At 44.5% G+C, this 12592-nt stretch overlaps 1 protein-coding gene across 1 annotated transcript; it reads right to left on the minus strand.

Annotated features, from left to right (window-relative positions):
- Positions 1 to 6736: 6736 nt before the first annotated feature.
- Positions 6737 to 11794, minus strand: CUNH16orf46 (chromosome unknown C16orf46 homolog). The gene is made up of 2 exons (XM_018555406.1): positions 11590 to 11794; positions 6737 to 7777 (listed from the first exon to the last, which is right to left on the minus strand). Exons 1-2 carry the CDS (start codon positions 11782 to 11784, stop codon positions 6785 to 6787), a joined length of 1188 nt encoding a protein of 395 aa, XP_018410908.1. The 5' UTR covers positions 11785 to 11794; the 3' UTR covers positions 6737 to 6784.
- Positions 11795 to 12592: the final 798 nt, after the last annotated feature.

Consider the following 12592-nt stretch of genomic DNA (forward strand, 5'->3'; position numbering starts at 1 on the left):
GGCTGTACATTTCTTGTGGTTCAGTGCTAAAATCTGATATATCTACACACATACAAACAGCTTTTTGTGTACGGAGGAAAGATGACCGGGAAGTATCTATTGCTCCAACCGGCATATTACAGCAGATCTGCCACAAAGGGGACATTCGAATGGATGCTATAGAAAGCACAGATACTGTTCCTTTTCTTGTCAGTCCACCTAAAGCAAGCCATAATAGAAGTCACCAGCACTTGATCTGTGCAAGAAGTAAAGCACTTTTTATTAAATTGTCACATGCGTCGTACAGCCAACGTTTCGGGGCCACGCAGGCTCCCTTCTTCTGGGCGACATAGTGGCACTAGGTCACTGTCGCCCAAAAGAAGGGAGACAGCGTGGCCCCGAAATGTTGGCTGTATGACGCATGTGACCATTTAATAGCAAGTGCTTTTACTTCTTGCACAGATCAAGTGCTGGTGACTTCTATTATGGACTGTATCTGACACGGTGGCATCCGTGTTGTCACTTCAAGCACCAACCTTTCATCCAAGGTCTGTACGGAGTGCAGGTGATTTCGTATTATCATCTAAAGCAAGCCACACACGGGTTTAGATTTGATCAGTTAATTCAATAAAATGTACCGACTAATTAGTGTCAGGAGCTAAATCATTGACTATATATGAATTGGGCTTTTGCATACAGCCACCTCCTGGGAGTGCAACTTAAATTCCAGGGTATATCTGCTGCCAGGTAGCCACGCGTGCTGTGTACAGCCTCCCATAGAAGTCAATGGCTGCATGTGGGTATATGCCAGACTTGTATAAACACACATGCGTACAGACGGAGGTACAAAGGTTATGTGCACCACACAGCTTTTGTAGAATGAAGTCCCGGCTGTGTTCATCTCAGCTTGCACTGCTTTCCATGTTGGCATTGTGGCTGGACGGTGCTATATACATTGCCGTGCCTGCGATGTGGCAAAAATTATACAGCATGTCGTGCTTGGCAGGCGCTGCTGTCTGCCAAATGCAACCATAGAGGTGAATGGGACCACACCGATCCAGTAGTTCAATGAAAAATTGAGTAAGGGAAAAAAACAAAACATGTAAGGCAGCAGTATCGTTTCCTGAACGCTGGACAGCCACTGATCTACCACCTTGTAAAAAAATGATCCACCATGTCTAAACGAGGCTAAAGTGTACTTAAACTGCACCTAATATCAGATATACATTTTCACATTGTGCAGCATGCAAAGTAATACAGTATGTAAATGTACCTTTCTCAGGGATCACAGTACTCTCCCTTGCAGTGCTTTCATCTGTGTTTCTCTCCCAAAGGCTGGTGCCATTTTTGTTCAGGCTTCATCCAGGGTCAGTGTCTATTTACTGCAGTAAGATGTAGCCACAGCAATGACACAACTATGTAAATGCTGCTGCCTGTAGTGTTCTTGGCTGTTTTCACAAATGTCTGACACAGATCAGCCCTCGGTTGCAGAATCTTATAATGCGACTTGCTTCAAAGTTAGTGTCCTGCAGTCTGATAACTCAAAGGCTAGGTTTGCACTTGAGTGTTTGCATCTTTGGTTGTTTTTAAGGCCAATACCTTTTTAACGCAGTGGCTCTCAATCTGTGTAACCTCGGGACCTGTATTTGTCCTTGGTTATTAAGTTGCGGCCCAAGTTGCACTGCAATGGAACGCACGGCATTAGGGTACCGTGCGTTCTGGTGCGGATGTACAAACTGTCGGTGGGAGGTGCATTTGGCCTACCATTAAAGTGAATGGCAACGCAACAGCCTGGATCCTCAGCCTGGAGTCCAGTGTGGGTTGTTGAGCTGTGACGTAGCTCCAGCCATATACATTGCTTGCACAGCTCCCTTGCGTGCCCTGTAGAGGTGCCGGGAACCAGAATGTGATGTCAGTCCAGTCCGGGCACCTCTACAGGACATGTGAGGGAGCTGTAAGCAATGCATGTATGGATGGAGCTCCCTCGCAGCCCTACCCCTAGCCCACCCCACCTCAAGCTGACACTCGGCACCGGGCATCATATTTTAAATGGCTGCTTGGCACGAGGACTGACAGTGCTGCACTATGGGGAGGCTGAGTAGTCTCTCACCTAGAAAAGTGGAAGGCATGCGGCGACCCACTGAACATGGGGTCACGACCCACCAGTTGAGAACCAAGGCTTTAATGCATTATATGAATTCTCTACGCTAGAAACTATTAGGGAGATGGTTATATCAGCAACTTTATTACAATCAAACTAAACTGGCAGCTACAGCGCACCGTATAATGGAAGAGGTCCATCTGGCATTAAGCCTGCTGTGTGGCATGTGAGGAAGCAGCAGGATGATTCCCATCTGAAAGCCTTGGTGACTGATTAATAATGGGTGTAGCTGTCAGTTTCTTTGCGCGGTGCAGATGGTTTTATCAGGCACATGCTGATTTATACCTTTTTTTTTATCCCATTCAAAGGATGCAAATTAGTTTGATAACAGATTGTTCCCACTTATTCAGCATGCAGAGTGGAGGATGGAAAGTTACCTATGGACGCTGCGGCGGTCACATGCCGGCTCTATAGTTTGAGGACTGAGCGATTACAGACCGCTGATCACTCAGCTCACGGCTTCTCCCTCCAGAGAGCGGTGACTGTCAGTCACCGTTCCCTGCAGGGATCCCTCCCCTCTCTCTGTTCCTCCAGGGCTTATTGGAGGGACAGAAATAGTAGGGGGCGGGCCCAGCTGACTCTAGAGAGGCAGAGCCATCTGTCAATCAGGCAGCGGGTGGATCTTCCCAACTGCAGTGCGGCTCTGCCCTGTCAGCATATAGTGGGCAGCAGCTCCCTACATGCTGACTTTGGGTCACAGGAGTATATTGGTAAATGTGCTCCTGTGACCCAAATGATAACTAAAGCAAAAACAAGTTTGTCTATAGTTCTCTTATAACATGAACAGGCACAGCGCCCACATCTGTATGGATCTGTACATCTGTCGCAGAATGAAGCCCCTTGTGAATGTAGCCTAACAGTACCTCACTTCCTGTCCTAGGGTGACAAAGCTCACTTACTGTATTGTACCTGTGGAGGAGCAGCATTGTTGCCTTAAGATAACAATTTTTGTAATAAGACTAAAGAGTGCACAAGCCAGCACTGGATTTCTGGCAGGATTAACAAGTATTTATTACACTGATTAAACAGATGACAAAATTCAATAGTAACAGACCAATAGGAGCAGTTCATTATTAGGGTTTACATTACTTAGTTTAGAAATCAATGTATGTCTACAATGGGTAAGAGAATGAATGAAGTTGTAAGGTCCAGCATATGTGATCTTGTTATAACATCAGCATTGGAATAGGAATACATACTACAGTTGCTTTTGATAATACAATGAAAGCTTACTTGAGAAAATCCCTTTTTATGTAGTGAGTGCGGCCTTCTGTCTACCCATCACTTTCACCAAATTCCTGGATCCCCGGTGTGCTTTGCATCTCTTTCCCTGCTGCTTGATGTAATACTATCTCAATTTTCCCAAGACTACATATCCCATCATGCATTGCGTCCAGCAACCAATGTTAATGTTACATTGTTCAGATGTTGAGTTGTAGTCCAGAAGGCAGGCTCTGTGAGTTGTGACACAAGGAAGTGCATATACACAGGGCTGAGTGAAATTGTGTCAGTGCATCGAGAAAGTACATCCTATGGGCATCTAAGTTTACAAGCTTCTAGATGGATATGATTATCAGGAGAGGGATAGAACGTATGGAAATTCAGTATAGAAATACAGATTAATTTTTTTTGCCCATAGATACCCTTTAACATTTATGTTCTATTGCCAGCTTGGAATGTCTGGGTGGACTTTAACTGTAGGAAGAAGACATACATCCTTTCATCACTGCTTTGTATCTCTAACCTAGCCGCTGCCAGAGGAGCCACGGCTCTCTACTAGGATTGTCTGTGGCCCCTGGAAGCGATATGGCAGCACCTCAGCCGCCAGGATCGCTTCCAGCGTACAGCTGACCATCGGCCTTACACAGCTAAACGGAGTAGCCACCGGGAGTCTGTATAAAGGGGCTCACTGACACCGATGTACAGCGTAATGTTGGCAGTGAAAGAGTTAAAGTATCACAAAGATAATTCCGCTTCATATCCTCAAGTCAGCTAAGCACTTCAGGGCTATTCAGCTTATCTCCAGGAGGCCTCCTGCGCGCCTGTGACAATTTAGAGACAATTCTTATGAAGGCATTCAGGCCTTGTTCACACCAAATGCAGAGCAGATCCGCTCAGGTTTCTGCACATGCAGTGCAGCGGGTTGTGCCGCGTTTTTGATGCGTTCCGGGTCGTTTTTGGTTAAAAAAAATATATATATATATATATTAGGTTTTTTTAGTTGAACATGGGCTTTCAGTGCGTTCCAGGCATTTGCATGCGTATTTGATGCGTTCCTGAGCAGGTAAAATAGGGCTTGCTGCAGTTGTTTCACCTGCTCTGGAACTGCACGCTGCGATGTGAACTGGAGCAAAAAATACCATTGGAATACATTGGCCGCAGTTTTGATCCGGTCTGCAACTGCTCTGCACCTGCTCCGTGAACAGAAGCCAAGAAAAATCAGCTCATCTACTCTGCTAGAAACGGCTGCGCAGTGCTGCAGAACTGGATGGACAGATGCAGAACTGTTTAAATCTCAGAACTGCATGGAAAGATATAAAACTCCTTTGGCAGAGATAACAGCTCCTATATATGTATTGTGTATTTAGCTCTTTGCCTAACTTTTAATGGCTACTAAATGAGAAGCGTTTATAAGTCAGATTAAATAAAACTATTTGTTCCTAGCCTTAAAGTGACACTAAACTCAGGAGTTGGATCTTAAAAATGCATTCAAGTACCTTAACCCCTTCATGACTGAGGCCCTTTTTTCAATTTTTGCACCCATGTTATATTCCACATTTTAGGCCTGAAAATGACGTAAAACCCCCCAACATTATATATTTTCTGAATGCCAAGACCCTATAGAATAAAATGGTGGTAGTTGACTGATGAAGGGGACCCTGCACCGCCCCGAAAGCGCTCATCTTTATGACATTTATCAATGAAGTGGATTTGCACTGATGTAAATCTTCGTGCTTCTGACATTGTAGGAGACAAAGGTTAACCAAATGCAATGCCCTCAGTCATGCTGGCCTGCATTAAGAATAATAGAGGCGTTGGAATAATTGGAAGAAAACACTGCTCTTGGTTCCCTCCCTTCAATGCTGCTAACATGACCAAAAATTGAGCAGGAGCCCTTCCATCCTCTACACCAGAGATGAGTTAAGAAACTCCAAGACCCCCCTAATGCCAGCAACAAAATACTGGCCACACACACCACCCTCCTCCTCCTCCTCCTCCTCCAAGGCATTATGACTTCTTTGACAAATTCACTGTACAGAGATCAATCGTGGATCAATGTACATGTATGGTCTGAATAGAGCACAACCCTGGGTAGGATGTGAGCGGTCGCTCACAGGTGAAGAAGGTGGTGTGATGCCTTTATATTAGGGTTGCACAGATACCATGTACAGTACTCGGTGCAAGTACGAGTACAAGTACTGATACTTTTGAGCTCCAAGACTAGACTGGAGAAAATGTGAGCATTTCCAAATCTACGTGACAGTGGGAAGTGTCCCATCACCCATCTGACCCATAGCTAGTAGAAATCAGCTCCTACATTCCAGAGGGCCCTCGTGCAGCTGCAGTCTGCATCAAAGTTATGTCCTCCCCTGGCTTGTACTTGTGTAAACAGTAGTTGAGATAAACCAGAGCGATCTTTTCCAGCGGAAAGGTAACAATTTCCCAATTTTTTTTCCCAGCAAGAATGTTAAAGGAGAACTATGAGGCTACTGAAAATCACTCAGTCTCATAGTTCTAGCCGACCTGTCAAACTGTCACAGGCCAGCTCAATAGATCGGGAAGTGAGGGAACATATACCATTGCTCGCTCACTTCTCGATCTATCCGTGCTGAGAGCCGTGCAAGGATTCTCCCCCCCCCCCACTCCGATCCTCCAGTGCTGACTGGCGGAACGGACGGGGGAGGGGGCGGGCACAGCTGGCAGAGCCAGCTGTCAATCTCGCAGCTGGGTAGATTGACAGTAATGTCGGGATCTGTCCCGGCTGCGGCGTCTCAGTAGCTCGCGGTATACTGAGCTTAGGGTGAAGGGAGGACGCTATATTGTGTCCTCCTGTTACCCTCAGGAGAACTATGGGCAAAAGCCCTAACCCCATAGTTCTCCTTTAATGTAGCTTAAGGTCTGCTTTCACAGTGTTGAGAGTTCAGAGAATAATCCAGAGAATAATCCAGAGAATAATAGTGACTGATGTCTTTCTTATCACAAGAGAGCTGTATGACTGAAAGTCTCACATTAGCTGGAGGCATGTAACTATATGTTCAGCTGTACTATTACTAATCCTAAAAATACATAGACTGCCACAGCAGTGTTAGGGCGAGAGCATTCCAGCAGAGAGTCACAACGCTGTGTGACCAGCACCTCCCTGGAAGCTAGGGGAAGGTTTGATATTAGAGAAAGGGAAATGTAAACTTTTATCAAAGGTTCCAGCAAAGAAACGATCCCCAGTACTGCCCCATCCCACTGCTGCTCTATCCTTGCCAAGTACAATGCTTTGCAGCAAGGGCATATGTAAAAACCTGTATACAAATAACCGCTTTGGCGGTAGGTAGGAACCAAACATCTGTCCCTTTAACATCCATATTTATTCAGTTGTTCCATATGCACCCAATTGCATTTATCGCTGAAAAGGGAAAATAAGTCAACGGATCAGCACATTTTGATCCTTGGTGGTATGTCCACCCGTGTGACGATCAGAGAAGGTAATCTAGTATTTCTGAGCACTGAGGTGGTGTCCGATTTTGCTCTTCTATACCTAGCGTCATTGAGAGGTCTTACTCCCTGGTGCATATTGCACTTGTTCTGGATTGTTCTGGTGTGGAGGAAGCCCATAGGAGATGGGTTAATGTTCTGCTTTATGGACAGATGACCATTGGTTCCATTCAGCTTCTGCTCTATAGGGGCACTGGACCATTGGAAGCGGTCAAACTCCTTGATGGGTGTTTTTGGAACACAAGGCGTGATGAAGGACAATTGTTCTGGCACTTTTAGCTGCTCTTGAGGAAGCTGACTTAATGCTTCAAGGAGTCTCCTCTCTGCCCTCAGGTCTGTATTAGTGAGGAGGTGACCGTTCAGACTGCCCTCTACAAACCCCTTTGAAGGAAGCTTTTCAAGCTGCTGCATGAGAAAATCCCTTCTTCTTGCCATGTGTTCGGAGTGCCCGATTCCAGCAGCCACTTTGAGAGGTGGCAGTAACATAGGGGAGCTGGAGATCGGGAATTCATTTGCATTATAACAGTTTGTACAAATTGGAATGACTTTGCTTGTAAACGGAGATGAGATTCTTTGTGCACTCTTGTCCTTGTTCTGTCTTTGTTCTCCAGGGGATACTAGGTTTACTGTATCACAATGTGTTTCTGTTGTGGAAACCATAGCAGTAGAAGGGCAGTGATCTGTAAACCCATAGGGCAGATCCTCACCTACAGGGATGGTACTGGCCAGTCTCTGTTCAGCTTCAGGCATCTCTTTATGGTTAGTGTGTATTGTGGCTTTTGTTTCGGATGACGTACCGTCTTTATTGTCCGGTACAGAGCACAAGTCTAGGCACAGGACACAGTCTGCGTTCTCTACCCGATTTAGTTTTTTCGGTTTCTTTACAGGGTGCCTGCAGGCCATAGCAGAAACTGGACCCCATCCACAAACCTGCAGTGCCAAAGAAAAAGAAACAGACCTCGTTATATTTATTGAACATTTCCAATTCAATCATAACCAAACATGCAGCTTTAGGGGGGGGGGGGGAGCCCCCAGTGTGGGTTTATGTATCTGCTTTGGTGCTGGGAAGGTGACAGTAAAAGGAATAATGAACCCGAAAAGGGTTCCACTCTGGTTTGGTCATGTCATCCCATGTGGTCAGTGCTTGATTGCTCTTTGTATCATGCAGCAGATCAACTTAATTTAATTTAAATCAATTTAAATCATACGTCTATGGTTTGCAAGCCGGAGTACAATCTTTATGCACTGGCTGACACAATCACCACAACATGATCCTATCAAGCTCTTATAGGAAGTTCTTCACTGTCAGAGGAAAATGCCCAACAACGCAGTTACATCCGGGGGTAGAGCTACAGAAGACCAAGGTGGAAATGTCCCCCGTCATCAAACACTGCCAGCTAGGAAGCCAAGGGAGAATTTTGCGAGTAATAGAAGTTATATGAAATGACCATGTCAATGTATTCACTAAAATTACTTATCAATTTAATCCTACCTTGGTCAAAAAAAACATTTCTGGATGTCAAAATAAATAAACCTTATATATACAGTATATACTATATTGCCAAAAGTATTGGGACACCCCTCCAAATCATTGGATTCAGGTGTTCCAATCACCTCCATGGCTACAGATGTATAAAATAAAGCACCTAGGCATGCAGACGCTTCTACAAACATTTGTGAAAGAATGGGTCGCTCTCAGGAGCTCAGTGAATTCAAGCGTGGTACCTATAAGTCCATCCGTGAAATTTTCTTGCTACTAAATATTCCATGGTCACCTGTTAGTGGTATTATAACAAAGTGGAAGCAACTGGGAACAACAGCAACTCAGCCAGGAAGTGGTAGCTTCGAGCCAAACCTCCTCGTCCAACATCAGTACCTGACATCACAAATGCGCTTCTGGAAGAATGGTCAAACATTCCCATAGACACACTCCTAAACCTTGTGGACGCCTTCCCACAAGAGTTGAAGCTGTTATAGCGGCAAAGGGTGGCCAACTCAATACTGAACTCTACGGACTAAGACTGGGAAGCCATTAAAGTTCATGTGCGTGTAAAGACAGGCGTCCCAATACTATTGGCAATATAGTGTATTTCACACTCACACATAGAAAAAAAGCCAAAACGATTACGTTTCCCTTTAATAATCACACAAAATGGATATATTACAACCTGACTGTTACAGATCTGCAGCTGTTCTGCTAAACCTCATTATCTCCAATTAAATTTACTGATCCAAAACATAGGCCTCTGAAGCTTTCTATATAGTTTGACATATATATTTATGACATCCATCAAAAATAGATAAAAGAAAGTATTATTGGTTCTCTATGGAACACGAGTTATACTTTAGGACTGGGCGGCCATCACAAGGATTGTCTTGGAAGAATTTCTAATAAAATGGGATTTCACAGTGGCTGATTTTTGATGTGTGCAATACCAACCGTATGACACTTCTGTGATCACACAGTATTATTTTTTTTCAGGCTGCTTTAGATCAAATTTGAAAGAAGAAATGAGGCATCCTAATTTCTACATCCCCTTTGAACAAATCACTCAGGGGGGAAAAAGCATTTTTGTGAATGCAGAGGAGTAAAAAAATGTAATGAGTAGCAATATGAGAAGAGAATGTAAGAAAGGTTTTACTGACAGACCGTGGAGTAACCTGAGAGCAGAGGTGAGCAACCTGTGACTACCCTCTCCAGGTCCCGCTAGCCTTACCTAAAGGCTCATCTCCCTCACCTACTGCATATAAACCCCTCTCCTCTTACATATTACAAGCTTGTTTGGGAGGTCTGTCATTCCTAGGGTTTCATATATGGTTTAATTTCACTGTTATACCAACTCTACATCCTCACTGTGTACTGCGCTGTATAAGAGTTGGCACTACATTAGTCAACAGTAATAAGGGATGCAATGACAATAGTACTCTTGGTAGATATGCAGATGGCCCAACTATATTGGTTCACGATGAGAGGTCCTGAAACATGATATAAAGTTTGAAATCCCTTTTGGGCTACAAATCCAACTAATTAAAATACTTGAGAAGATTCATGTTTGTGACAGCGAGTACCGATATTTTTTTTCTGGTACTTGCCTATACCGGAAGTCCCATTAAGGAAGCCAGGCAGGATGTAATGACTCGGCACCTGGCTTCCTCATTAGCCGGGAAGCGTGTAAGGACTTGCCAACCGCCTTCCTGATAAGCAGGGAAGCCCTCTCCATGCTCCCGCGTCACCTGGTGATGAGGGAGCATGGAGCCGGCTTCCCGGCCACTCAGGAAGCCAGGTGCCGTGTAATGACTCGTTGCCTAGCTTGGTCGAGAAGCTGGCTAATCAGGAAGCCAGGCAACGAGTCATTACACGGCGCCCGGCTTCCTGAGTGGCCGGGAAGCCGGCTCCATGCTCCCTCATCACCAGGTGACGAGGGAGCATGAAGAAGGCTTTCTGGACAATCAGAAAGCCGGTGGCAGGTAATGACTCGCTGCCTGGATTCCTGATACCGGAAGCTCAGGTATCGGGCTAGGGATTGGGTACCCCCCCAAATGCTCAGCATTGGCACAGATACCGATACTAGTATCAGTATTGGTGCATCCATGTCTTCCTGTATCATCCACACCTGGATTCATTGGAAAGATTGAATTTATTTACAAAAAGGAAGAAATGAGTTCGGAACAACTGGATAGTATCTCCATGAAGGTGACACATCTCTGACTTCTATCACGAAAGGAGAAGTGAATTTTATATATTAGGCCCCATTCACACTGAGCGACATGAAAATCGCGCGATTTTGAGCGATATTGAGCGACGAGCGATATTGAGCGACTTGTCGCGCGACTTTTTCCTAAAAAGGGCCATGCAGGAGCGACAAGCTACCAGCGACGAGCTACAAGCGATATTGAGCGACGAGATGTGAACAGCTCCATTGAAATGGATTGGAGAAGCTACATATAGCGATATCGTGTGGAAATATGAGCGATATCGCTGCAAAAATCGCTCGATAAATCGCTCAGTGTGAATGGGGGCTTAATATTCTTCTCCCTTTTGACCACCCGACCCATAACATGGACCTCAGATCAGATGAGCGCAGTCAACTGGTGTTCCTGTCTACATAGTGTCAGACATCCTCTTGCCTTTTCTGGGAGCCCCATATAGTACATATGCAACGTTTTACTATCAACATCAATGGCTAGCCCATCTCCATGCAGGCATTTAGAAAGACTGGGTCTTCAGCGAAGGGAATGGTGTAAGGCTGGACGTGTGCAGAACAGCAGCTCCTGGAAGGGTAAGCAGTGTCTGGTCTGGCGTAGGTCCCGGCATTAGCAAACTTTTATCATCGGATTTGAGGTCATTGCTATTACATAAAGGGGTAATGTGGAGTGTGTGTAAGTTATGTTCAGGTACAATGTTTACCCACGAGTCATTACCCGCCTCCCGGCTTCCTGATTGGCCAGGAAGCCAGCTCCATGTTCTCTCACGGCACTGTCAGAGGAAATCTCCCTCTGAACGGATGTTTCGGTATCGGGGGTAAGTATCGAAGAATGAGTATGGTATCGGCCCTATTGAACATCAACAGTTATTCTTTATACATTCACAATCACTAACACACTATTTCATATATGAGAAGCCAGATTCAGTTGGGTGTTCCATACGGGAAATGTGTTACAAATATCCTCCCTACATAACCTATCATACAAAATTGGCTTTGCTTTCTGAACTGTAACTCGCAGATGCGATATCCACTTACCACTTCTTCCCATCCTGTCCCTATCAGCAGCTCTATTGACTTCTGATCATCATCAAGGATCTTCTCACTGATCTCTACAAGAGCTTCAGTCAAATCCGTCTCCCAATTCCCTTCACGAGGGGAGCAGACTTTCTCCGGGATATCTTCTGGATCTTGCAAAATGTCTAAGAGTACATCATTATCTAGGATAGCCATTGGATTGCGTTCTAAAGTAATTCTGAAACACAAACAAAAAATAATCATGACACTAACTAGCCAAACAACCGATAACAGAGTATCTGATAAAGGTAAAGACGAAATACACCCATAACAGCAAAACATCCTTCAAGGATAAAAATCACAGGGATGTTTTCATGATATCAAATAATCTGCACTTGCGATTTCATTATAATTGTACCCGCCTGCATATACCATACACAGGATCGGAGAACAATATACTCTAATCATAGAAAAGGAACGGGTAAGGATTCTGTCACAAAAGCAGGCTTCATTTGCTTATAGACCTATGAAACTAGTAAGCAGTGTTAATTCCTCAGAAACATCCAATAACAAAAAGCAGTTTGATAAAAACTCTTTAACCACTTGAAGACCAGGTGTTTAGACCCCCTTCCTGTCCAGGCCATTTTTCAGTGTTCAGCGCTGCGGTACTTTGACTGACATTTATTCCGTCATGCAACGCTGTACTGAAATTAATTTTATACAATTTTTTGGGGACAGATAGAGCTTTCTTTTGGTGGTATTTAATCACCACTGGGGGTTTTATTTTTTACTATAATTAGGAAAAATTACAGAAATTTTGTTTTTTTACATTATGTTAGGAAACATTTATTATTACCCAGTTTTCTGGTAAAATATAAAAGACGGGGTCACGTCGGGTAAATAGACACCAAACATGTCAAACATGTTAAAATTGCGCGCACCCACTACATCGCAGAAAACTACCATACCCAAAATTGGCCATAGGCGACACTTTAAAAGCTTTTACCGCTCATCAGTTTAGTGT

Source organism: Nanorana parkeri, unplaced genomic scaffold (genome assembly GCF_000935625.1).
Source record: "Nanorana parkeri isolate BGI_ZX_2015 unplaced genomic scaffold, ASM93562v1 scaffold195, whole genome shotgun sequence".
Classification (NCBI taxonomy): Eukaryota; Metazoa; Chordata; class Amphibia; order Anura; family Dicroglossidae; genus Nanorana; species Nanorana parkeri.

Excerpts from the sequence above, each read along its gene's own strand:
- CUNH16orf46 (XM_018555406.1), bottom strand. The coding sequence starts at position 11,784 with ATGGCTATCCTAGATAATGATGTACTCTTAGACATTTTGCAAGATCCA. Across the intron at positions 7,778-11,589 it reads GGACAGGATGGGAAGAAGTG|GTTTGTGGATGGGGTCCAGT; the intron begins GTAAGTGGATAT and ends TTGGCACTGCAG.